At 40.0% G+C, this 27,640-nt stretch overlaps 1 protein-coding gene across 1 annotated transcript in view; it reads left to right on the forward strand.

Annotated features, from left to right (window-relative positions):
• The window catches only part of LOC132865789 (verrucotoxin subunit beta-like), a 40,162-nt gene extending 15,863 nt beyond the window's left edge, over positions 1–24,299 (forward strand). The window contains exons 2-10 of the mRNA XM_060898297.1: positions 3,078–4,837; positions 6,812–6,900; positions 7,052–7,241; positions 7,324–7,437; positions 15,402–15,503; positions 15,612–15,700; positions 15,820–16,015; positions 16,098–16,211; positions 24,008–24,299. Of these exons, the coding sequence (XP_060754280.1) occupies positions 3,078–4,837; positions 6,812–6,900; positions 7,052–7,241; positions 7,324–7,437; positions 15,402–15,503; positions 15,612–15,700; positions 15,820–16,015; positions 16,098–16,211; positions 24,008–24,052 (2,699 nt within the window). The 3' untranslated portion in view covers positions 24,053–24,299. The remainder of the gene's footprint in view (positions 1–3,077; positions 4,838–6,811; positions 6,901–7,051; positions 7,242–7,323; positions 7,438–15,401; positions 15,504–15,611; positions 15,701–15,819; positions 16,016–16,097; positions 16,212–24,007) is intronic.
• Positions 24,300–27,640: the final 3,341 nt, after the last annotated feature.

A 27,640-nucleotide genomic window follows, 5' to 3' on the forward strand; every position in this document is an offset into this window, starting at 1 on the left:
ATTAAGGTTTTGGCTGAGTCAGCTAGCCAGCCAATAATTTCATCAGCCAGCCATTATCCTGAAAACAAACGGCTTCGGGGTCTACGCCTGAGCATATTAGCTTGTTAACTTTTAGCATGTTCACCGTTAGCATATTCATATGTTAGCTGTTAACATGCCACCCTCAGCGTTAGCATGCTAACAGCTAACATGTTAGCTGTTAGTCGCATGTTATCCATTAGCATGTTAAGATGTTAGCTGTTAGCATTCCCATGCTAGCATGCTAGCTATTGGCATGTTATCATTAGCATGTTATTATGGTAGCTGTTAGCATGCTAGCTGATTGCATGTTAGCACTCACGTTAGCAAGTTAGCATGATAGCTGTTCTGCTACAGCTCAGCAAGCACACTTTGCATTTTCTCTGCCGAAATGCACTCTAGTTAGTGTGCTTGCTCAAGCACACAGCAGCCAAAGGCAAGCACACTACTGTTCTTAAGTTAACTTTTTCTGCCTTATTCCGACACATTTTTTGGATCCATTACTCCTCCTAGGGCGTTCGAGATAGAGACACCGTTCCAACTCTGAGACGTCTGGCCCAAAGTGGTGTAGTGTGCTTGTATACAGCTTTTGGATCAACGTGCCCATTCTCTTGTTCTTGTCGTTTTTCTTTTTTTTTTCCCATGGAGAATGAATAGGGCTCATGAATCGAATCTTCTTACTCGGACACGCTTCATCACAGATGCACCAAACCTCATGTGATACTTCAGGCCAACTCCCCCGACACATACATGCAATCGGTTCTGACCCGCACTCATATTTTTCCTTTCTTTTTACTCATCCCTTTTTCCTCCGTAGGCTTGCATTGATTTTTGGCCCCACTGAAAATGAAAGTTTTTCTCCTGAAACACCATTCACTCTCCATCATTTTTTTTTTAACCAAGTGACCAAACTTCAAGAAACTTCACTTGATGCCTCAGGCCAAGTCCCCGCATAGATCCATCCCCTCATCTGAGACCTGCACTCCTCTTTTCCTTGGTTTTCACACATCTCTTTTTACCTCCATAGGCCTGCATTGATTTTTGGCCCCATTCAAATGAATGGAGTTTTGCTCAGTAACACTTCACCATACATCCACCAAACTTCATATGGCACCTCAGGCCAAATCACCTATCAAACACATGATATTGGTTCTGACCCGCACTCATCTTTGTCTTGCCTTTCATCCGTCCATTTTTTTCTCCATTTTGCCGCTAATCAATGGAAGCTTGACTGAGTCATTCCTCCCTTCCCCCATAGGTGATGCATTTGGCAAGGATCTGCTCATTTGAGACTGACAGCAAATCAACTTCAACTCAATGGCCACTTTATTAGGAATACTTACACGCACACATGATAGCAATTAGCATATAAGCTTTCACGTGTTAACATGCTAGCTGTTAGCATGTTACCCATTATGATATTATGCCTACTGTTAGCTCACGAGTTGTTAGCATGTTCACCATTAGCATGTTATCATGAGAGCTGTTAACATGTTAGGATTAGCATGGTAGCATGCAGAGTTCGCATGTTTGCTGTTGGCGAGTTCGCCTGAGCATGTTAGCTGTTAACATGTCACCCTTGGCGTGTTAGCATGCTAAAAGTTAACATACTATCCATTAGCATGTTAGCCTGTTAGCTGTTAGCATGATATCTTTTAGCATATTAGCCTTAGTGTTAGAATTTTAACAAATGGCATGTTAATCATTAGCATGTTAGCATGTTATCTGTTAGCATGTTAACATGCTAGCTTTTAGCATGTTAGTATGCTGTTAGCATGTTAGTATGCTAACTGTTAGCATGCTAGTTGTTAGCATGTTGACATTAGCATGTTGGCATGCTAGCTTTTAGCATGCTAGCTGTTCTGCTACAGCTCAGCAAGCACACTTTGCATTTTCTCTGCAGAAATGCAGTCTAGTTATTTTTAAAATTTATTTATTCCTGTCCACCCGTGTTTTTTTTTTTTTTTTTTGGAGCCGCTACTCCTCCTACAGCTTTTGAGATGGCGACACCATTCCAACTCAAAAACATCCATCCTGAAGGGGTGTATTGTGCTTGTATACAGCTTTTGGATCGATGCACCCATTCTCTCATTCTTTTCATTTTCTTCCCATAGACAATGAATAGGACTCACGAATTGAATCGTCCTGCTTAGACATGCTTCATTGTAGACGCACCAAACCTCCTTTAATTCCTCAGGCCAACTCCCCCGACACATACATACAAACGGGTGTGACCCGCACTCTTCTCCTTTCTTTTCGCTCATCTGTTTTTCCTCCATTCACTATTGATTTAAAATTAGGCAGGAATGTTTTTCCATAAGTAGATTATGCTAAGTGTAGAAGTTGGGGGCGTCTTTGAGTGGGGAATTATCTTTTTTTTACTTTTGGGGAACATTAAAATGCGAGAACATTTTCAGAACAATGAAGTAGAACATGTCAAATTTTGATCATGTGAAGGGTATTTGCAGGCCATCACACATTTAAATTTATTTGGGTTCCTTCTGGTGTTGATATGGGATTAGTTTTTATTTGACCAGGACTTGAAAAAAATTATTAAAAAGCATTGATTTTGAAAAGAGAAGCCACAACACTGTTCCATCACCAACCTTCTTTTGTTCTGTCATGTGACGTTAAAGATGAAAAAGTTCAACTTATCATATTACCAAAAGCTAAAATGCACTCCATCCTGAAGACTTTCCATTACGTCTGACTGTTACAAACCGCTGACACTACAGACACCTTCCATAAAATTTAAAGCATCTCCTCAAAGAAAACATCAAAATATGAAATTTTTTTAATAATTTGTTTAGGAGCATTGATCAATACAAGTCCATGCGTGAGTTGTTGTTACAGAAACGGTACTATACAAGAACAAGCATGTTAATACAAACGTGATTTGCAGCTGTACTACGGTCACAGTTGCTGTTATTAGAAAATTAATCAAAACATTCTGACCAATCAGAATTCATCAGTGCTGTGGTGTAAAAATAATCATAGAGCATCACAAATATCAACGATCATTTCTGCAGCAATCATTTCTCATCTCTTTCTTGTTTCAGGTGTTACTTTATGGGATGCAGAAGCAGTGAATAAACACATTGATGTGCATCAGCAGCCTAAAACACAGCTGACGTTTACTAGCTCTGACACCCTCAGTGAAAAGGCCAAGCTCCTGGATATAAGCGCTTCACTTAAAGCCAGTTTCTTCAGCGGCTTGGTTGAGGTTGGAGGATCAGCCAAGTACCTAAATGATACCAAGTCCTCAACACGTCAGTCCAGAGTTACGATGCAGTACAGCCAGACAACAGAATTTAGACAACTCACCATGAAGGAGCTTGGCAATATCACCTATCCACAAGTATTTGACCAGAAAACAGCCACTCATGTAGTTACAGCTGTATTGTATGGAGCTCAGGCTTTCATGGTGTTTGATTATACAGCTGCAGAAAATGAGAGCAAACAGGCTGTTGAAGGAAACCTTTATGCAGTGGTCAAGAAGATCCCGACCATTTCCATCGAGGGGGACGCATCCCTAAAGATGACTGACGAGGAAAAGAAAATGGCTGAGAATACCAGCGTCACATTTTATGGCGACGTAGCACTTGAAGAAAACCCGACCACATTCAAGGAAGCCCTGGAGGTGTACAAGACGTTACCCACTTTGATGAAGAAAGAAAACTATAATGGCGTACCACTGACTGTGTGGCTGTATCCTCTCATGCTTTTGGATGATAAGGCTGCAAGGTTGGTGAGAGAAATCAGCATGAACCTGTTGAATAAAACCGAGAATTTGATGGAGGAGTTTGGAGAAGTGGAGAGAAGATGCAATGATTTGTTCAAAAACCAAATGACAGATGATTTCTCTGATGTAAAAGACAGGTTGTTGAAATTTGGGGACTTACACAGTTGTTATAAGACAACGTTCCAGAAGGCATTGTCCAGAGTTTTGCCAGCTATTCGGGGTGGGACACAAGAGGGCAAGGCACTAGAGGACATCCTGAACTTCCATGACACATCACCCTTCAATGCTAGGAATGTGAACAAATGGCTAGACAACATTACAACTGAATTAAACATATTAAGTTCTTATACCAGTGGGCTGAAGAACCTGACAGTTGTGAACTCACAAGCGACACTCAATTCCATCCTCTTTGATCCTGAGAATGATGTGGTGGTGTGTTTGTCTTTTACATCTCTAAAGTATGAAGACTCCTACCTTGCAGCTCTCCAAGACTTTGAGAGCTCTGAAGGATTTGCAAAGTTTGAGCAAACAAGCGAGAGAATTTTCTCTTGCGAAGTACCACAACCTTGGTTCACCTCTCCTGACATTTCTGAGAGCATGAGGCAGAATCTTTCTCTCTTTACAAGTTTTTCAAAGGCCAATAAAAATGAGAAGGGACTCAAGTTCATCATTGCCTCCATCTCTGACCCCAGCAATCCAGGAAACTCAATCCAACTTTATCAGAAAGGCCGTCTGACAGATCCCAAGTTCCAGCCTGTATCCAAACCTCCTCTACCTGTGGTGGAGACCAGTGATGAGAAAGTGATCCTAAAGCTTTCAAAATCCCCGACCGGAAAGACGGTTCAGTTTAGAGTTGAAGACAGGATGACACCTCCAACTGATTCAGCAGAGGATGCTGATGAATGGACAGTCACAGACACTTCAGATGCACAGCCCAGCTTTACACTGACTGGACTAAAGCCAGCAAACCAATACTGGGTTCGATACAGAGCTGTTAGTGATGTGGGAGTGAGTGAAGCCAGCGACTCTGTCTCCTTCACCTTTCATGGGAATCTTGAGGTCACAGTGAATCAATGGGTCAGTTCAGATGATATTAGATTTCTCGCTATTCCTCTTTCTATCCACATTTACTGGATATGAGCAATTGCACACTCTGGTAGCCTCGTAGTAGAGTAGCCAATCAGCTCATATACCGTGAGTAGAAAAATAAAAACAAAATGGCAGAGCATGTTACTGAACCAACCGAGAGCGAAATAAAAACTCGATTTGAAAACAAAACCCCCCAAAATACAAAAAAAGCAACAAAATAAGGAATAAAAGTATTTGATGGTAAGAACGTATCTTTTTTTTCAAGAGTTATTGTAGCATTTTTCACTGGTTTGTTTACATTCTAAACGGAAATGATTGTCAAACATTTTGTACAAAGGTTTTTTTTTTTTTGGCTTTTTTCACCTTTATTATTGGATAGGACAGTGTAGAGACAGGAAACAAGCGGGAGAGAGAGATGGGGAGGGATCGAGAAATGACCTCGGGTCGGAATCGAACCCGGGTCCCTGGTATAGTGCCTTATCCACCCGGGCCACGACGCCCCCATCGAAGTTTTTATTAAATTTGCAAAAAATAAAAATGCTCTGTTTCTCAAAATCCAGTGAATGTGGATATAAGTTATTCCACTCAATTTCATCACGCCTCGTCAACTATCAGCTCATGTATGAGTCAATTTCGAGGAATAACTGTTATTCCATATTCTGTTGATTTTTTTGGGGGGGGGTTGAGTCGAGTTTTTATTTCTTCCTCAGTTGGTTCAGCAATACGTTCTGCCATTTTCTTCTTCTTGAGGGTTTTTTTTATTTTAATTTTTTGGTGCTTGGCAAACCAACGTAAAGGTACAATATTTTAGCTACTTCTATTTCTTTTAAATACTTGATTACAAAGTGATCTATATTTGACTTGATGCGCTCTGCCATTTTGTTTTTCCTATTCACGGTATATGAGCTGATAGCCTAGTAGAGTAACGAATTGTTACCGACTGCGCAATTACTCATATCCAGGGAATGTGGAGAGAACTGTATATCCCCCATGGTAATTTTTTTTAATTAAAAATCAACTAAATGATAAATAGTTGTGCATGTCAGTATAAAATAAATATACTCTCCGTCCACTTTATTAGGAACACCTGACCACCCGCACATTCATGCAGTTATCCAATCAGCCAGTCATGCAGCAGCAGCTCATTTCATAAAATGATGCAAATATTGTTCAAGAAGCTTCAGTTAATGTTCACATAAACCATCAGCATGGGGAAAAATATGACCTCACTGACTTTAACCATGGCATGGTCATTGGTACCATATGGACTGCTTGGACTACTTTGGAAACTGCTGATGTCCCGGGATTTTCACACAGAATGCTGTGAAAAACAAAACAAACGAATAATAAGAAACGAGAGTTTGCAGGCTGAAGCGCCTTGTGGATGAGAAGCTCTTGATCTGTATCTGCTTTTTTTTTTTTGTTTATTATAATTGTGCTGCTGCCACCTGCTTGGCTGATTAGATCACTGCCTGAATGTGCAGTTGTACAGGTGTTGCTAATAAAGTGGACGGTTAGTGTATGATGCACAAAGTCTTTGTTTCCTACAGGACTTCGCCATGCCTTCCCTCTATAAGAAACTAAGGACAAATCTAATGACCAGCATGGGACTATCACGATGGTCTGCCTCGACTATTAAGTCAGAGGTTACAAATATTCACAACAGCCCTGTGAGTAGCAGAAGTTACAAATGAAGCCCAAAGTCATAAACATGTGAAATAAAACAAGTACACAGTTTATTAATTTCTTTTTTTTTTAAAGAAAAAACAAAAATTGTGATGCAGAAAGAGTCAGTTAGTCAAATGAACTAAAAAATTCTGCTTCATATCCTAAATTGTCACTTTACAGTTTATTGAATATGCAGAGTAGAATTTATTGAATTGCTTCAGCAAAATCAGTGTTATTTGGTTTCTGTAAAAACACTATCATTTGAGGTATGTTATGTGCTTATATCCATCACAGAGCATCCCTTATATTGGCACAATTCCTGGAGGGCTGAAAGCAGAAATGGCTTTGTACTTCCAAGGGGTTGTTTTTGCAACAGGAAAGGTGTATGTATTCATGTTATTGACTTCATGACACACAAAATAAACTGACATTGTGGTGGTTGTTTTTTTTTTTTTTTAAACGAATGGAACCATGGATCTTATAAAAAGTATGATAAGACAGAATTTCTATATTTCATTGTTTCTTTATAAACAGCTTTAATATTAATCTCCAAATCAAGCCACATGACGTCGCTTTTCACCTCAAGTTTTCTATCGGTGACTCAGTGGTTCGTAACAGCTTCAGGAATGGGAAGTGGGAGAATGAAGAACGGACATCAGGGTGTCCTGTTTCTGAAGGATCAGCCTTTGATATCTTTGTTGTGACCAAAGCAGAAGGCTATGAGGTACAGTGAATAAAATAATTTGACACTTGTAAATAATATAAAGTAAATAAGTTTAAAACACTTACATATCTGTTCTTTACAGGTATATATAAACGGACAGTGGTTTTGCCAGTTCAATCACCGCATGCCAATTGAAAGAGTGACTGAACTTCATATTTCTGGGGACATCATCTTGAACACCACTGGTATTGTTGGAGTAAGTTATTTTACTGAATGGCTTCAGTTATGTGCTTAGGGGAAAAAAAACAGTAATTATTACAGGTGTGTGTATATTCTCATGCTGTTTCATTTGAGGCTGCATACAGTACATTAATATGGAAGTGCATTGCCATGTAACAAGCTTAAAGTTTCTCCCAACCTAGTTTATAAGTAGATATGAAAACACATTTTCCTCAAGAGTTGCCAAAATAACGCGTCAAAAGAATTAACACAGAATTTGCACTCTGATACCCCTTGACTCCATATGTCACTGTGCATAGCACAATTTGAACAGATGCTGCCTTCACATGCGTCATAAGGTCCTCCTTCCCACTTAAGTCTGAATTATGTCATGTTTAAGAGCAAAATGTCCTGTTCTACAATATACTGAAAGGTTGAAGGTCATCACAACTCAGGAACTCGGGTATCCAAAATAGTTCTGAAGTTACCATTTGAGATTACAAGTTGAGGGGTCATTCATGTTCAACTTCCAAGTCGGTAACCCGTATTTACCATAATTCCAATAGCACATGAAGGCAGCAATAATGCTTTGGGAAGTAAGACCTTCCAAGTAGTATGTGAAGACAAAGTGAATACAGCTGTACTTACGATCACAATAATGCTGCAACAACACAAAGCACTTAGCAGTGAGCTCGGTGGTCAGCTCGAGCTTCGTCCCTGATGCTACAGTGAGCAAACAGTCTCATCAAGCCACATTCTAACAGGCATTCAGATGCAAACTGATGCTTCTTTCAAACAGACTGGGGTTGGACCAGGGTTATGTGACCAAAGTTCAACCCTTCTTTGCCAATACAAACCGAGTGAGTCAACACGGGTTAACCCCTGGTAACGATAATTCAGATAGGACCTGAGTCACAACAAGGGAGAGATACATAAGTCACAGGGTGGAAATGAGCAGATATTTCACATCTCACATCCTCTCTTTACTCTTGTCTGCATTGTTTTGTGCCTTTATTTCATTTTCTCGCAGATCAGCACTTGTGGATGCGAAGTGTGTGTGTGTGTGTGTGTGTGTGTGTGCACTACAGAAAGCTACAAATATTCTTTATTACCTCCGCCAAGGAGGTTATGTTTTCGGTAGTGTTGGTTTGTTTGTTTGTCTGTTAGCAACATTACGGAAAAGGTTATGAACGGATTGCTCTAAAATTTTTCCCAGAGGTGTGACTGGGCACAAGTAACAATCCATTAAATTTTGGCGGTGATCCGGATCACCTTCTGGATCCCGGATTTTTTTAAAGGATTCTTGGCGGAGGTCTGCGCTCTCCAAGTGCTTTTCTAGTGTTGTAAATAAACATGAAAGATAAAAATGAAAGTGAGACAAATTTAAGCACCAATTCTTTATCTTAAAGGTTGGTGCAGTAAAGCGAACCTGTCAGTGATGGGGGCCGACTTGTTAACAGGTGTACCTTTTCAAAAGTTAATTAGTGGAATTTTTTGCCTTCTTAATGCATTTGAGATCAAACAGTAAATAGCAAATAATAAAAACAAAGTAAATAGCCCTATTCTGCAACTGGAGTAATCCATATTATGTCAAGAACCGCTCAACTAAGTAAAGACACACAACATCCATCATTAATTTTCGACATGAAGTGCTTTTAATTAATAAAAATAAAGAAAAAAAAAACATTGAATTAGGTGTGTCCAACCTTTTGGTGTGTGTGTGTGTGTGTGTGTGTGTGTGTAAATTAACTCCATTTCCAAAAATGTTGGGATATTTTCCAAAATGCAATAAAAACAAAAACCTGTGATTTGTTCATTCACGTGAACCTTTATTTAAAGGGATAGTTCGGGATTTTTGACATGAATCTATATGGTATCCCCGTCAGCAGTGTCGTGCATCCACACTGACTTACCCCCGACAGTGTTCTGTGAGCCTAGATATTGTCCAGTGTTGGTCAGTGCACAAGTAGTTCCGGCAGGTTTCCTGGGGTCTGCAAAGTAACACGTTTTTCTTCTCAAAACAGCAGGTGTTCAAATGAGTGATTTATTAGCATATCAAAACCCTCGTAGTCCAAAAAGTCACACCTTGTAATTGCTTGGGGCTACTTTCTCTCAATAGCGATCAGTGCACGCTACAGTCGCTAGTTGACAGGTAGCTAGGCTATCTGTTTCATTCACTTAGTTTAGTGCTTGGGAAGTTGACTGCATCATGTCTGACTACAGCAGCGACAATGAAGACATTGATTTCAGCACACAGCCAAGGGGGTATCTTTATGAACCCAAATATACGGATGCTGAAATTCAACAGATGGAAGTAGAACGGGCAGAGAGAGAGAGAGAGAGAGAGAGAGAGAGAGAGAGAGAGAGATGGTGAGCAGAGAGGTGGAAGGTGAAGCCGCAGCCGCGAGACCTCGAGTGACGGACAATTGGTGGTGTACTTGTTTCAAGTGCGAAGTAATGCAGACCGAGGTTGAATGCTACTGTTGCCAAGAATGGGACCTCGTTATGCCACGGATGCAAGACGTTTCGATTGACGAGGAGGCCGACGCGTCAGCATCTGTCTGCATCACCAACAATAAGGATTTACCTGCGCTCCTGACTGCGGGTGTCCTGGAGACATTTTTCCACATCCCGAAAATCAACTGGAAGAAGCGCCCCAGACCAGCTGGACCCGATGGCCAGTTGTCTGCAGAGTGAGTGTTATTACCCTACTGTACAAGTGCTCAATTATATTGTATGGCGTAATATTTTATTAGTCTGAGCCCTGCAGTAGAATATTTCTGTAGAAGCTGATGAACTTCTCCTTCTAGCTCTCTAACTAGCTCGTTTGCGTCTGGTCTGAGCTCGCTGCTAAACACTGTCGAACAACTAATGAAAGTTGTTGGCTAGCTCGCACACAACTGTTAACAGTGACAGCGCGCACTGATCGCTATTGAGAGAAAGTAGCCCCAAGCAATTACAAGGTGTGACTTTTTGGACTACAAGGGTTTTGTTATACTAATAAATCACTCATTCGAACACGAGCTGTTTTGAGAAGAAAAAGGTGTTACTTTGCAGACCCCAGGAAACCTGCCGGAACTACTTGTGCACTGACCAACACTGGACAATATCTAGGCTCACAGAACACTGTCGGGGGTAAGTCAGTGTGGATGCACGACACTGCTGACGGGGATACCATATAGATTCATGTCAAAAATCCCGAACTATCCCTTTAACTGACAAAAGTACATAAAGATTTTCAGTAGTTTTACTGATCAACTTAATTGTGTTTTGTAAACAAGTTAGGATTTCACATCTGCAATACACTCAAAAAAGGTTGGGACAGAGACATTATTACCATTTGTGTTACATTACCTTTCCCTTAAATAACACTTTTTAATCATATGGGATCTGAGGATATTCGTTGTTGCAGTTTTGCAATTGGATTTTTTTCCATTCTTCCTTCATACAAGCCTTTAGCTGCTCAACAGTCCGTGGTCACTGTTGTAGGATTCTCCTCTTCAAGATGCGCCATACATTCTCAGTCAGAGACAGATCTGGACTGGCAGCAGGCCAGTCAAGCACACGCACTCTGTGTATATGAAGCCACGCTGTTGTAGCCCATGCAGAATGAGGCCTGGCATTGTCCTGATGAAATAAGCATGGACTTCCAAGGAAGACACTTTGACTTGATGAATGTCTCTCTAAAGTCCCAATACGTGCCCCAAAATATCAGTGGTACCTTCACACATGTGCATCTCACCCATGCCATGGGCACTGATGCCCCCATACCATCATAGATGCTGGATTTTGTACCTTTCTCTGATAAACTGGATAGCTAGGTTCACCTTTGGCTCTGAGAATTCAACATCAGGTTTTCCCAAAAACAAGCTGAAATGTGTACTCCTCTGACCAGAGCATACCGTATGTTTCCATTGTCTTTTGGACCATCTGACATGAGTTCAGGCCCAGAGAAATCAGTGGTGTTTCTGCATGGAATTGATGAATGGCTTCCTCTTTGCATAATACAGTTTCATGTTGCATTTCTGGATGCTGCGGCAGATGGTGTTCAGTACAGTTTTCCGAAGTACTCCTGAGCCCATGTGGCTATATTTGTCATATTAGCATGATGGTTTGTCAGGCAGTGCCGGGTGAGGGCTCGAAAGTCATGCACATTCAACAGTGGTTTCCAACCTTACCCTTTACGCACTAAGATGTCTCTGAATTCCATGAATCTTTTCATAATATTCTGTACTGCAGATTTTGAAAGACCTAAAACCTTACATGGAGAAATGTTCTTTATGAATTGACTAACAATTCTCTCATGAATTTTGGCACAAAGGAGTGAGCCACAACCCCTCCTTGTTTGCAGAGACTGAACCTTTGGCACATGCTCCTTTTGTACCTAATCATGTTTCCAATTAACCTGCTTATTGTGGAATCTTCTAAAATGGTGTTGTCAAAGTGCAGGCACTTATGGACGCAATAGCAGGGGAAATCAGGTGCGCCGCAAACTGGTAAACAAATCCAAATCTTGAGACGAGAATCAGTCAAGTTCGTACTAAGGGTCGGTCGATCATCAAACAGGATGTCAGAGGTAAATAACAGTCTCAGGGTCATGAGAATAAGGTAGCGGGGGTCAGAAACACTAAGAATCAGGTCAAAACAACAACAGATTGGTATGATCAGGTACACAGACGGAGAATGATATTTTGCAATGTACTGGAGTGTTTGGCATGCTTACCGTATTTCGGGAGTTTGATATGGAACAGGTGTGCTCCCAATCAGTTCTCGGGAGAGGGAATGCGCTGTGGCACTTGTGAGGTATAGGCCGTGGTGGCCATGCTTGAAGGCTGTCAAACTCACACAGTCACTGACAGGTGTGACTGGAATATCTTAGAAACTATTCAGTCTTATTTTGCCTCCGTCTCAACTTTTTTTTTTTGAGTGTGCTGCACTTATCAAATTCTAACCTTATATTTCCAAAATGCAATTAATCTGGTCAATACGACCACTGAAAATCTTTTCATTGTACTTTTGTTGGTTCAATAAAGAGCTATGTGAATTGACAAACCACAAATTTCTGTTTTGATTGCATTTTGGAAAATATCCCAACTTTTCTGGAAATGGGGTTAGTGTAGAACTCTGGGAGAAAAAAAAAAAAAAAAAAAATTTTAGGAGACCACTGGAAAATTATCAGTTTCTCTAGTTTTACTATTTAGAGGTACAGTATGTGTTTGAGGAGCATGAACAATTTTGTTTTATTCCATTAACTACTGACATTTCCCTCAAATTCCACATAAAAATATTGTCACGTGGAGCATTTAATTGCAGAAAAATTACACTTATTTTGAAAATGACTTAATTTTAAAAAAGTGTTCAGACCTTGAATAATGCATAGAAATCAAGATCTTCAATTTTAAACACAATACTAATGTATGAACTTAGGATGAGTTCAGAAATCAATATTTGGTGGAATAACCCTGACATTTTAATCACACCTTTCATGTGTCTTTGCATGCTCTCCACCAGTCTTTCACGTTGCTCTTGGGTGACTTTCTGCCATTCTTGGTGCAAAAATTCACTCAGCACAGCTCTGTCTGAGGGCTTGATCTTCCTCTTCATCACATTGCAGAGGTTTTTCAGTGGGGTTCAGGTCTGGAGATTGGGCTGGCCATGACAAGGTCTTGATCTCGTGGTCCTCCATCCACACCTTGATTGACCTGGCTGTGTGGCATGGAGCATTGTCCTGCTAGATAACCCAATCCTCAGAGTTAGGGAACAGAGCAGAAGGAAGCAAGTTTTCTTCCAGGATAATGTTGTACCTGGTGTGATTCATGTGTCCTTCACAAATAAAAATCTGCCCCATTCCAGCTTTGCTGAAGCACCCCTAGATCTTCATTAATCCTCAACCAAATTTCACAATGGGTGCAAGACACTGTGGCTTGTCAGCCTCTCCAGGACTCCGTCTAACCATTAGATGACCAGGTGATGGGGAAAAAGCTGAAAATTGGACTCAGAGATGACGACCTGACTTCAGTCCTCTAGTCTCAGCCTGGCTCTTCTTTGCTTCTCATTAATGAAGGGTGTTTTTCTCATTCTGCATGACTTCAACCCTGCCCAGAGGAGTCTGCTTCGAACCGTCCTTGCCGTGCACTTAACCCCAGCTGCCATGATTTTTGTTGGTCACTTGGCGTCATCTTATGGATGTTGAGTGAAATTCGAAGGATTTGACAATCATCCTGGTCAGTGGAGAGTCATTTTTCACCCTCCGCCAGCCTGTAACTTTGTTTTGCTCAATGTCTGCTGCTTGACCTTGTTCTTGTGAACTGTCGTCTTTGAAATTTTGAAGACAGAAGCAACCTGACACTCACTATATCCCTCTATGAGTAAAGCAGAGAGAGACAGAGAGATGGGTCATTCTAGAATCCGGGGTACGCTTCACATCTGAGATAAACCTTTGTCATTTTCCACAAGAAATCTTTACTGAATCATTTTAAAACGAGAATGCAAATTATGACAAACTCTGACCACGAGCAATGCTTGATGTATATTTTAGATGCAATTTATCCATAAAACATTAACTAAATGACTCCCACCCCTCCCCCCACATTATTGGCTGTCTTCAACTCCTGATTCATCCATTCAACTCGAATAAACATGAAGTGATTTCAGTCTAACGTTTTTTGGGGGCTTATTCTATTAACTGTTATAAAATAAATTACATGTCTTTTTTTTATGTGAAATTTCAGTCAAAAAAAAAAATTTATCCATCCCAATCTTATTGTCAAATCTTAACTCGTGTTATAAAACCACATAAAATCCACAAAGACTTTTAATAATACGCATCACACCTGCACCGAGAGATGTCACATCCTCTGGCGGGAAATTTCAGAAAGGCAGTGAGGTATGTTTCTTCTCCTGTTAATTTGAACAAAATGTTGAGGATACACCAACAGCTGATGAATTATTTGTCAAATCTGTAATTGTGAAATTGGAGTGAATCTCTTACTCATTTTTTAAAAACAATCATGTGATTAAAATCCATAAAATTGTTCATATACATGCCATGTGGTAGCTAGTTTGAGGTTGGTATGTGGAGTTAAGAGACAAAATGGTGGAATATGTCGACTCTGCTATCATCAATTCTGTTAATGGATTGCCCAGTTTAACGATAACAGAATCAACACTTGAAATGTACCCGCAATTATAGAATGGGCCATATATTAGTTTTTCCTATCTTGACTGCCATCAGCAATGGAAAAAACACTAAGGCCAAGTTTACATTAGACCGTATCTGTCTCGTTTTCTTCGTGGATGCACTGTCCGTTTACATTAAACCGCCTAGAAACGGGAATCCGCCAGCGTCCACGTATTCAATCTAGATCGTGTCTGATCCGGTGCTGTGTAAACATTGAGATACGCGGATACGCTGTGCTGAGCTCTAGCTGGCGTCGTCATTGGACAACGTCACTGTGACATCCACCTTCCTGATTCGCTGGCGTTGGTCATGTGACGCAACTGCTGAAAAACGGCGCGGACTTCCGCCTTGTATCACCTTTCATTAAAGAGTATAAAAAGTATGAAAATGCTGCAAATACTGATGCAAATACTGCCCATTGTGTAGTTATGATTGTCTTTAGGCTTGCCATCCTTCCACTTGCAAGTGGTAAGTGATATGCGCTGGGATCTCACACACAGCGGCTCAGTCCCGAATCACTGCTTGTGCACTTCACTCGCGCGCTCTGTGAGCTGCGCAGGGCCGGAGTGCGCACCCTCCAGAGGGCACTCGCTGTTCAGGGCGGAGTGATTTGGAGCGCAGGATGCCTGCGGAGCCGAGCGTATCCGTGTATTGGTGTTGCTATGTGCACGCGAATCGTGTATTGGTGTTGCTGTGTGCACACTAATCGTTTTAAAAACGTTAATCTGATGATCCGCTGATACGGTCTAATGTAAACCCCACCTAAGAATCGTTAAGACATTGTGGAAAAGCTTCATAAACATTGTCATTGCTCTCTTCAGAACTGGAGCACATCTACCTTTGGTAAGGAACTAAACTCTGGCGTCTCACACAAAAAGTCCTCTCGCATCCAGTCTGATGTGCCACATCCAGTCTGCAGCCCTGTGAGTAACATTTTCAGAATAACTGAAGAAGCCAAACGATTACATTTTTATGAGAATCACATGATTTGAGATGTATCATTAAAAATGAATGATGCTGAACCACAACAGAGCAAACCATATTTGGGACCGATTCCTGGAGGCTTGAGACCTGGTGTGGCATTGTTCTTCCAAGGGGTTGTTCCTTCAGATTGTAATCGGTATGCTTCATGTTTTTTCACTGCACAGTTTCAATGAAAACCAACAGGGACTAGGTCAGTTAAACATCTCTCATTAGAATCCGGAATAGTCAATAAAATGTTTGAACAATGTCTTTCAGCTTTGAAATAAATTTGCAGACCGGGCTGAAGTACCTTCATGATATCGCTCTCCACTTCAACCCCCGCATGCACTCTGTGGTCCTTAACAGCTGCAGGAATGGGACATGGGAGAATTACATTGAGACACCAGGAGGCCCGTTTGTCAAAGGAGGAGCCTTTGATATAATCATGGTTATTAAGCCAGAAGGCTATGAGGTGTGGTATTATGGAGAAATTAAGTGAGAGGGTCAAGACTTTAAGCAAATGGATTAAATCCCATTACATTTTGTTTGTTCAGGTGATAGTGAATGGCCTGGGATTCTGCACATTCAATCACCGTTTCCCACTCGACAAAGTGACTACACTTGACATTAGGGGAGACGTCTTCATGAACACATTTGGCATTATTGAAGTAGGTCATTTTTATCATGGTTACAATGAAGTAGTTTCTCAAATCTGTGGTCGTGTCATGGCATTGTTTCACTATTGTACTTTATGGTAACTGTTTTCACATATTGAACCATGATACTGCTCAGGATGTACAACAGAGCTTTATGATAAATATATAAGGTTTTTTTAAGTCAGATTTGATACATTGAACAAAACAAAAACTGTCAACCTCAGAATAGCATGGGCTCAATCATAAAGGCTTAGTAACGCGAGTTATTAACCAAGAACGATGTGTTTAGCTGTGTCCTACTCTTAATTCAATTAAATTAAAAACACAGTTTCTTGACCGGATTATCAGATCATAATTTGACATTGATATCAAGGAAATTAACAAAACAAAGGTTTCTGTACCGGCAGGAAAGCAGAAGGACCTTAAAAATTGTACCAAAGAGGCTCATTGGTGAATTTGAACACCAGCTTAAGCAACTGAATTGGAACGAGATTGGTTCCATTAGGGACCTAGATGATGCTTCTGAGAGATTAATGACCATGATTGATTAAGTGAATTTAGTAAAAATATTACATACTCCAGAAAAAAGCAAAAAAAAAAAAAAAAAAAAAAACCCACTTACCTTGGCTTGGTGGACAAGTTTGGAACTTCATGAAACGAAGGGATCATGTATTGAAAACTGCACTTAAGTCTGGATTACCCAATGATAGGAGAATTTTTCAGCAGTTGCGCAATGAAGTGGTACATGAGTTGAGAAAGGCTAAAGCACATTTTTTAATTAACATTATAAATGAATAAAAGGGTAATTGCAAGAAAATTTGGCAAAGTATTAGAGTTTTAAAGAAAAAGACAATAATAAGAGATAAAGGGTATGAATTACAAGTGCAGGGGACTATAGTTCAAAATAAAGTCTAAATTTCTTCTGTGTTTAATAGTTACTTTATTGATTCAGTTCAAAATCTAGCACTAGGCTTTGGTCCAAGAGAGAAGGTCATTATATTACCAAATAATGACCTACCATTGTTTAACATCTTACAACCCCGATTCCAAAAAAGTTGGGACAAAGTACAAATTGTAAATAAAAACAGAATGCAATGATGTGGAAGTTTCAAAATTCCATATTTTATTCAGAATAGAACATAGATGACAAATGTTTAAACTGAGAAAATGTATCATTTAAAGAGAAAAATTAGGTCATTTTAAATTTCATGACAACAACACATCTCAAAAAAGTTGGGACAAGGCCATGTTTACCACTGTGAGACATCCCCTTTTCTCTTTACAACAGTCTGTAAACGTCTGGGGACTGAGGAGACAAGTTGCTCAAGTTTAGGGATAGGAATGTTAACCCATTCTTATCTAATGTAGGATTCTAGTTGCTCAACTGTCTTAGGTCTTTTTTGTCGTATCTTCCGTTTTATGATGCGCCAAATGTTTTCTATGGGTGAAAGATCTGGACTGCAGGCTGGCCAGTTCAGTACCCAGACCCTTCTTCTATGCAGCCATGATGCTCTAATTGATGCAGTATGTGGTTTGGCATTGTCATGTTGGAAAATGCAAGGTCTTCCCTGAAAGAGACGTCGTATGGATGGGAGCATATGTTGCTCTAGAACCTGGATATACCTTTCAGCATTGATGGTGTCTTTCCAGATGTGCAAGCTGCCCATGCCACACACACTAATGCAACCCCATACCATCAGAGATGCAGGCTTCTGAACTGAGCGCTGATAACTTGGGTCGTCCTTCTCCTCTTTAGTCCGAATGACATGGCGTCCCTGACTTCCATGAAGAATTTCAAATTTTGATTCGTCTGACTACAGAACAGTTTTCCACTTTGCCACAGTCCATTTTAAATGAGCCTTGTCCCAGAGAAGACGTCTGCGCTTCTGGATCATGTTTAGATACGGCGGCTTCTTTGAACTATAGAGTTTTAGCTGGCAATGGCGGATGGCACGGTGAATTGTGTTCACAGATAATGTTCTCTGGAAATATTCCTGAGCCCATTTTGTGATTTCCAATACAGAAGCATGCCTGTATGTGATGCAGTGCTGTCTAAGGGCCCGAAGATCACGGGCACCCAGTATGGTTTTCCGGCCTTGACCCTTACGCACAGAGATTCTTCCAGATTCTCTGAATCTTTTGATATTATGCACTGTAGATGATATGTTCAAACTCTTTGCAATTTTACACTGCCGAACTCCTTTCTGATATTGCTCCACTATTTGTCGGCGCAGAATTAGGGGGATTGGTGATCCTCTTATCTTTACTTCTGAGAGCCACTGCCACTCCAAGATGCTCTTTTTATACCCAGTCATGTTAATGACCTATTGAGTTGCAATTTGGTCCTCCAGCTGTTCCTTTCTTGTACCTTTAACTTTTCCAGCCTCTTATTGCCCCGTCCCAACTTTTTTGAGATGTGTTGCTGTCATGAAATTTCAAATGAGCCAATATTTGGCATGAAGTTTCAAAATGTCTCACTTTCAACATTTGATACATTGTCTATGTTCTATTGTGAATACTATCAGTTTTTGAGATTTGTAAATTATTGCATTCCATTTTTATTTACAATTTGTACTTTGTCCCAACTGTTTTGGAATTGGGGTTGTAGAAGTACCAGAATCATCTAACTAAAATCTTAAACCAGTTTAAGAACTCTAAGGCAAAAGATATTTTTGACTGTGATTGTGCATTTGTTAGGAAGTACGCAAACGTTTTCTCTTCTCCAGTTACTCACTTGGTCAATCTGTCCATTAAACAAAAAGTTATTTTCCTAATGCCTGGGAGACAGCAGTAATAACCCCCATCTTTAAAGCAGGTGATGTAACTGATGTTACAAATTATAGGCCCATTAGCATTCTTCCAGCCATCTCCAAGGTAGCTGAAAGAGTGGTCTGTGACCAGTTGATAGCCTATTTACAGTGCCTTGAAAAAGTATTCATACCCTTTGAACTTTCACATTTTTCCACCTTACAACCACAAACTTGTTTTTTATTGAGATTTTATGTGATAGACCAACACCGTAGCACAATTGTGAAGTGAAACGAAAATGATAAATGGTCTTCAAAATTTTAAACAAATAAAAACCTGAAAAATGTGGTGTGCATTAGTATTCAGCCCCCTGTACTCTGATACCTCTAAATACAATCCAGTGCAATCAATTGCCTTCAGAAGTCATCTAATTAGATAGAGTCTTACTGTGTGTAATTTACTCTCAGCATAAATACACTTGTTCTGTGAAGGCCTCAGTGGTTTGTTAGAGAACACTGAAGAACAAACAGCATCATGAAGACCAAAGAACTCACCAGACAGAGGGATAAAGTTCTGGAGAAGTTTAAAGCAGGGTTAGGTTATAAAAAAAAAATATCCCAAGCTCTGAACATCTCAAGAAGCACTGTTCAATCCATTCAAAAATGGAAAAAAGTATGGCACCGTCACAGTTTGGGTTGAGATGGGGATTGAACATCTTAACCCTCAAGGCCACCCTCGGAAGGAGACAGATTCAGGACAGAGATGCAGAGAATTAGTGTTGTCAAAAAAGGAAGTCTTTACTGAGAGCAACAGATCAAAAATAAATCTTTAGCACAAAAGTTCAAAAATAACTTATAATCAGCAGACCATGGAATCTAAAGATCAAGTCCCAGGTTACAACATCCAACAGAAAAAAAGTCACAGGCTTTTAAGTGTCCACAAAAAATAAGACAGAGTTCAAAGTTAATGTCCAATCAAGAAAGTCCAAAGCAAAACAATCCTCTTCTTAGAAAAAACAGATGCAGAGGTCAAAAAGGCAGTTTAGAACAGTGGAGCAAACAGCTATCGTGAAAAACCAGGACAAGTACTCACATGGTGGCTCACAGGAGAACTCAGCAGAGTGAAAAGAAAACAGACTCCTATATATAGAAATCTTCCAGTCACGTGACCGGAAAGTACACAACCCCCATCTTGTCGGTCAGAAACACCGCTGAATACTGCTGCACTCGTGTACAGAATGGATCAATTTCAACCGACGGACTACACGGCTCATTTTTCTAATGAACAGATAACTAGATATATGTCTAAAATAAACGACCTACAGATTTGTGACCCTTATGGCTTTCCGGACGGAGTTTTCACGACCGGATTTTGAACTGCCAGCGGAATACCCGGACGTGTATGATTACCTCATCAACTTTCCCTCGCTGTTCAGTGGTGAAGCACTGCGTGCTTATAAATCTCTGCACAGTTATCTTTACAGAAATTCAGGATTTGTCAGCGACTCAGATGTGGCATCTTGTAAACAAGAAAATAACTATCCTCATTGGATGGGTAAGTCACTTAAGTATTGAGTATAGCACTGACCAGCCGATTACTGAATAGAATAAGGTAATTCCAAATCGTCCGTCTTGTTTACATGGATCTGGCGTTGGAGAGGTGGAGGTTTGAGTAGCTGTTTTCTGAGCTTAGTCAACAGGCCGGCTCTGCCTGTAGCCTCGCTTCTGCTCCCGGCGCCGCCTCCTTCGCTTTGCTTCCAATAACAATCCACGGAGACCTCGCTGTCTCGTCCGGAATGTGTTTTTTTTTTTCTCGTCCGGAATGTTGTGCATGCGATGGAAATCGCTACAAACCGTCATTTTCTGCTGGAAACCAATGTCCAGTAAGTCCATACGGTTGTAGTGGATATTGAAGTCTGGTACAGACGAACAACACGCAAAAATACACACAAAAAACATGCACAGGTAGGGAGAGCTTGCAGCCGTTGTAGTAGAATTATATATAGTAGGGTTTTTCAGAAGAAAAGGTAGAAGTAAAAGCAGAAGTAGAAGGCGGAATATGGCGTTTGACCGACACGATGGCGTCTGTCACAATCTGGCTCGGCTGTGACGTCACACGCAAGATCTCTATAGGCCAACCAATCAACTACTTGCCATCCATGAGTCAATTAGCCAATAGCATGAAGCCAAGTGTAACCCAAGAAAAACAAGGGTAAAAGAAAATAAACTGCTGAATGGTGACATCTAGTGGCCAGGTAAATGAACAGCAGGCTAAAATGTCCACAGAACCTGACAGGCACAACTGCAAACCTACCAAGACATGGCCGTCCACCTAAACTGACAGAGCGAGCAAGGAGAACACTGGTCAGAGAAGCAGCCAAGAGGCCCATGATCACTCTGGAGGAGCTGCAGAAATCCACAGCTCAGGTGGGAGAATCTGTGCACAGGACAACTATAAGTCGTACACTCCACAAATCTGGCCTTTTTGGAAGAGTGGCAAGAAGAAAGCCATTGTTGAAAGACAGGCATAAGAAGCCATGTAGGGGACACAGCAAACATGTGGAAGAAGGTGCTTTGGTCAGATGAGACCAAAGTTGAACTTTTTGGCCTAAATGCAAAGCGCTGTGTGTGGCGGAAAACTAACACTGTTCATCACCCTGCACACACCATCCCCACTATGAAACATGGTGGTGGCAGCATCATGCTATGGGGATGCTTTTCTTCAGCAGGGACAGGGAAGCTGGTCAGAGTTGATGGGAAGATGGATGGAACTAAATACAGGGCAATCCTGGAAGAAAATCTGTTGGAGGCTGCAAAAGACTTGAAACTGGGAAGGAGATTCACCTTCCAGCAAGACAATGGCCCTAAACATACAGCCAGAGCTACAATGGAATGGTTTAGATCAAAGAATATTCATGTGTTAGAATGGCCCAGTCAAAGTCCAGACCTAAATCCCATTGAGCATCTGTGGCAAGACTTGAAAACTGCTGTTCACAGATGCTCTCCATCCAATCTGGCTGAGCTTGAGCTATTTTGCAAGGAAGAATGGGCAAAAATTTCAGTGTCTAGATGTGCAAAGCTGGTAGAGACATACCACAAAAGACTTGCAGCTGTAATTGCAGCAAAAGGTGGCTCTACAAAGTATTGACGCAGGGGGCTGAATACTAATGCACATCGCATTTTTCAGATTTTTATTTGTTTAAAATTTTGAAGACCATTTATCATTTTCATTTCACTTCACAATTATGTGCTACTCTGTGTTGGTCGATCACATAAAATCTCAATAAAATCTTTTAAGTTTGTGGTTGTAAGGTGGAAAAATGTGAAAAAGTTCAAGGGGTATGAATACTTTTTCAAGGCACTGTAGATGGTAATTTTCCACTACACCCCATGCAGTTTGGATTTAGGAAGAATCATTCAACAGAAACAGCACTATTTTATTGAGCAAATTAAATCCAGACTTGACAGGGGAGGTGTTGTTAGTGCTGTCTTCCTTGATTTTAAAAAGGCGTTTGACACAGTTAATCACAATGTTCTATGAAACAAACTCTCAAAGTTCAATCTTTCTTCTAACGCTCTGACATGGATGGAATCTTACTTAGATTCAAGAAAGCAGTATACAAGAATTATGGACACATGCTCTCCCCTATCTAATAGCACCATTGGAGTCCCCCAGGGGTCGATTTTAGGACTGATTTTATTTAGTCTATATATCAATGACTTACCTTTGATATGCCCAGAAGTTTACATTCAGATGTATGCAGATGACAGTTATTTACACACATACCAAAACGAGTGAACAAGCTGCAACACAACTCACTGCAGCATTAAATAAAGTGTCTGATTGGCTGACAGTTAACTGTCTTACTCTTCATGTGAGCAAAACAGTAGCCATGTATTTTTCCATCAAGAGGCATGACCCAAAACAACAACCCAATATCCTTGTTAAAGGAGAGGTGATAAATACTGTTGATAACTTTAAGTATCTGGGTGTTATCATTGATTCTAACTTAACTTTTAAAAAGCACATAAAGATATCCAAAAGTATCAGAGCTAGTCTAGCTAATTTTAGGCATATCAGGCACCAATTGCCCTTACCTGCTGCTAAACTGTTTTTACATTCTGTGATTTTTTTTCTCATCTATCTTATTGCTCTACAAGTTGGTCCCAGGTAGGGGTGACTATCTTACAACCTTTAGCCACCCTCTACAAACAGGCTATAAAAGTTATTGATAAAAAAAACAAAACAAGAAATTACCATCATTGTGCCATCATAACAAAACAACTTACTAACCTCTGAGAGTTTTATCTGTTTTGCTGATATGTGCTTGATGTATAAACTTATCCATGATCTTGCAACGCCACCTCTCAAGCAATACATATCACTTTGCAGAGATAAATTAAGGGTCTCTAGGTCTTCAGTGAGAGGTGATTGTTATGGGAGTTTCAGGAAGACTTCATTTGGCCGATCAGCTTTCTCTATCAGTGCAGTAGAAAAATGGAACTCAATTCCAGCTCATATTAGAGACTGTACAAGTTTCAGCCAATTTAAAAAATCCTTGAAGATATGGCTGAAGGCTTATCAAAGATGTGATCATTAATTTATTATTTTGTGATGTGTGCTGCCTTACGTGTTGTCATTTGTGTATTGATGGTAGTGTCCTGTGTAGGTGTGTTGTCCTTGTGCCATCGTTACATGTTGTGTTGTCCTACTATGATGTTGCTGTTTTTAGTGTATATCTAGTCGTAATGGCAATAGTAGTATATGTATTGTCCGTATTGTTTTTTTGTTTTAAGCCCTCTGCCCAGGGACCACAGATGAAAATTAGCTGTACAGGTAACTCTGGTATGGGACTTGTTCTGTACATGGCCCCTGTTAAATAAACTAATAAACTAAACTAATTCTACATTTTGGGAAACCCATCTGTTGGACATACTACTGTAAATGCAACTTTTATAAAATCTAGCAAGTCACAATTTACAAAATATATAATTTAAAAAAAAGTTCTATTTGTATCAAAACAAACAATAATATTAAGAGATGCTTTCCTTTTTTAATAGGTGGATGATGTTAAGCTGAAATTCACCGTTCCTGCAAATATTTGAGGATTCAAATCATCCCCAAAAGCATTGACATCATTCAAGAGATTTTTTTTATTCGATTCTGCTCAAGTATTTCAGAATTACAACAGTTCATGAGCATGGTTTATTTTTATTAATCAGTTATTGTTTTTCCTCTTGAGCTTTCTTAGATTTGAGATATTTGTTTATTGTTAGAAATTAATGCTATATATTCTTTACAACAGTTTGATTGTATCTTAATGATAGAAAATGACTTGTGTTAGACTATACAGTGGGGCAAAAAAGTATTTAGTCACTCACCAATTGTGCGAGTTCTCCCACTTAAAAAGATGAGAGGCCTGTAATTTTCATCATACCATAGGTATGCCTCAACTATGAGAGACAAAATGAGGAAAAAAAAAATCCAGAAAAATCACATTGTCTGATTTTTAAAGAACTTATTTGCAAATTGTGGTGGAAAATAAGTATTTGGTCAATAACAAAAAGTTCATCTCAATACTTGGTTATATACCCTTTGTTGGCAATGACAGAGGTCAAATGTTTTCTGTAAGTCTTCACAAGGTTTTCACACACTGTTGCTGGTATTTTGGCCCATTCCTCCATGCAGATCTCCTCTAGAGCAGTGATGTTTTGGGGCTGTCGCTGGGCAACACGGACTTTCAACTCCCTCCAAAGATTTTCTATGGGGTTGAGATCTGGAGACTGGCTAGGCCACTCCAGGACCTTGAAATGCTTCTTACAAAGCCACTCCTTCGTTGCCCGGGCAGTGTGTTTGGGATCATTGTCATGCTGAAAGACCCAGCCACATTTCATCTTCAATGCCCTTGCTGATGGAAGGAGGTTTTCACTCAAAATCTCACGATACATGGCCCCATTCATTCTTTCCTTTACACGGATCAGTCGTCCTGGTCCCTTTGCAGAAAAACAGTCCCAAAGCATGATGTTTCCACCCCCATGCTTCACAGTAGGTATGGTGTTCTTTGGATGCAACTCAGCATTCTTTCTCCTCCAAACACAACAAGTTGAGTTTTTACCAAAAAGTTCTATTTTGGTTTCATCTGACATTCTCCCAATCCTCTTCTGGATCATCCAAATGCTCTCTAGCAAACTTCAGACGGGCCTGGACATGTACTGGCTTAAGCAGGGGGACACGTCTGGCACTGCAGGATTTGAGTCCCTGGCGGCGTAGTGTGTTACTGATGGTAGCCTTTGTTACTTTGGTCCCAGCTCTCTGCAGGTCATTCACTAGGTCCCCCCGTGGGGTTTTGGGATTTTTGCTCACTGTTCTTGTGATCATTTTGACTCCACGGGGTGAGATCTTGCGTGGAGCCCCAGATCAAGGGAGATTATCAGTGGTCTTGTATGTCTTCCATTTTCTAATAATTGCTCCCACAGTTGATTTCTTCACACCAAGCTGCTTACCTATTGCAGATTCAGTCTTCCCAGCCTGGTGCAGGTCTATAATTTTGTTTCTGGTGTCCTTTGACAGCTCTTTGGTCTTGGCCATAGTGGAGTTTGGAGTGTGACTGTTTGAGGTTGTGGACAGGTGTCTTTTATACTGATAACGAGTTCAAACAGGTGCCATTAATACAGGTAACGAGTGGAGGACAGAGGAGCCTCTTAAAGAAGTTGTTACAGGTCTGTGAGAGCCAGAAATCTTGCTTGTTTGTCGGTAACCAAATACTTATTTTACCAAGGAATTTACCAATTAATTCATTAAAAATCCTACAATGTGATTTCCTGGATTCTTTCCCCCCATTCTGTCTCTCATAGTTGAGGTATACCTATGATGAAAATTACAGGCCTCTCATCTTTTTAAGTGGGAGAACTTGCACAATTGGTGGCTGACTAAATACTTTTTTGCCCCACTGTATCTAGACACCTTTGAACCAGAAATTAGAGCAGTCCTTGGCGAACACACACAGTAAGTGAATGTAGATTTACTGTTTCAATGGATAAGCTGTGTACTCTGTCAAAAGACATCTTTTTTATAATCAACCCATTTCCCAATAATAGAGGTTTCAGACAAAAATTCAAAACAATCAAGGTCTGGTAATTAGCTATTGTCACAAGTGTTCACTCGTTCATATGTTTTGATGGTTCTTTAAAAAAATGATTAAAAGCCCTCAAAGTCTGCACTATGCAAATCTGGCTAAACATACTGCCAAATCCAAACAAGTTTCTGCACATCCCTTCATACTAACACCAGAAACAAGGCTGAAGTTGACACAGATTCTTATTTAAGTTGTCAGTTCCATGTGAAATACTGATGCAAATACAATATTGCACCTGTAGAGAGCACTCATTGCTCATTTCTAAAAAAAAACATGATCCATGTGCAGTATTGTAATGCTTCACTGAATTGGCTAATTATTACTCTTGCACAAATGTGTGATGGTAGGATTTGTTGTTCTTTTTATTATGACTTGGGAATTATTTACTTCTTGATCGCATCATTTTAAGAATGTACTGATTATAAACTTTGAATAAATAATCATAGACTCAAGGTTTGACGCATTGTCTGAACTTTATTTTCTTGGCCAAAATAAATACATTATGTTCGATATTAAAATGAATGTCTTCTCTCTTAAAGGTATCATAATTTCATTGCATAAAATGCCAAGAGAGAGCAAATGAACTGAAAGCTGATCGTGATCACATGGTTACACAAGTCAAATCAACAGGAGAATTACCCAGACAGCGTGCTGGTGCAAGAGTGAACTTAAGTCTTTCTCGAATCATTTTACAGTCGTACATACTGTAGTGTCTTTGAACCATCCTATAGTAATTTTACTGTAATGTACTATAGTATACACAAATTATACTACAGTATACTATCATTCTTGCACTAGGATACACAATATCTAAACATGACATTTTACCAAAGGCAATGTTAGGCCTACAGTAAATTCAATGTCTAAAATGGGAGCTCTGTATCAGCAGGGGATCAGTTCTAAGTTCTAACACGGATAGCCAAAACTGCTGATAGGAGTGAACTGTATCTAAAGCTTGTTTTTCATGTACATATGATAAAGTTTCATTTATAAATTCCACACTATGACTTCAATAACTAATAATAAAATAAAGCAATTATAACAATATACTGTAATAAGTTATGTGAATCAATCTCTCTCTCTCTCATGAACTGATTCTGACATTTCCACTGAATATTTTAAATCATGGTTGAGGTGTGGAGATGGATGCAAATGCAGAAACATTTTATTTACACAGGGTAGTCAAAACAACAAAAAACTATCACGCATGAAAACACAACAGAAGAAGTGAGGAACACAGCCAGCATCAGCATGGAAAATAAAGACAAACACAAGACAAAGAAACTGACAGAAGTTGGGGTTTAAATAAAGCGAGTAATAAACTTCCAAACTGAAAGCAGGTGTGCAAAGATATGGCGGTCCCACTGTACATACTAAATTACAGTCCCATTTTCTGCAGTGCAATAAGGACGGAATGTTAAATATAAAAATCAAGAGTAAAATGAAGAGCAGAGGCTTATGCTTGATGCCCCCCATTCATTTCCTGTTAAGCATTTCAAAATGTTAATACTCTTCTTACACTTATCAATAATCTTCTGTATGTGTACTTTAAAAGAAA

The sequence above is a fragment of the Neoarius graeffei genome, chromosome 18 (genome assembly GCF_027579695.1).
Source record: "Neoarius graeffei isolate fNeoGra1 chromosome 18, fNeoGra1.pri, whole genome shotgun sequence".
Lineage (NCBI taxonomy): Eukaryota > Metazoa > Chordata > Actinopteri > Siluriformes > Ariidae > Neoarius > Neoarius graeffei.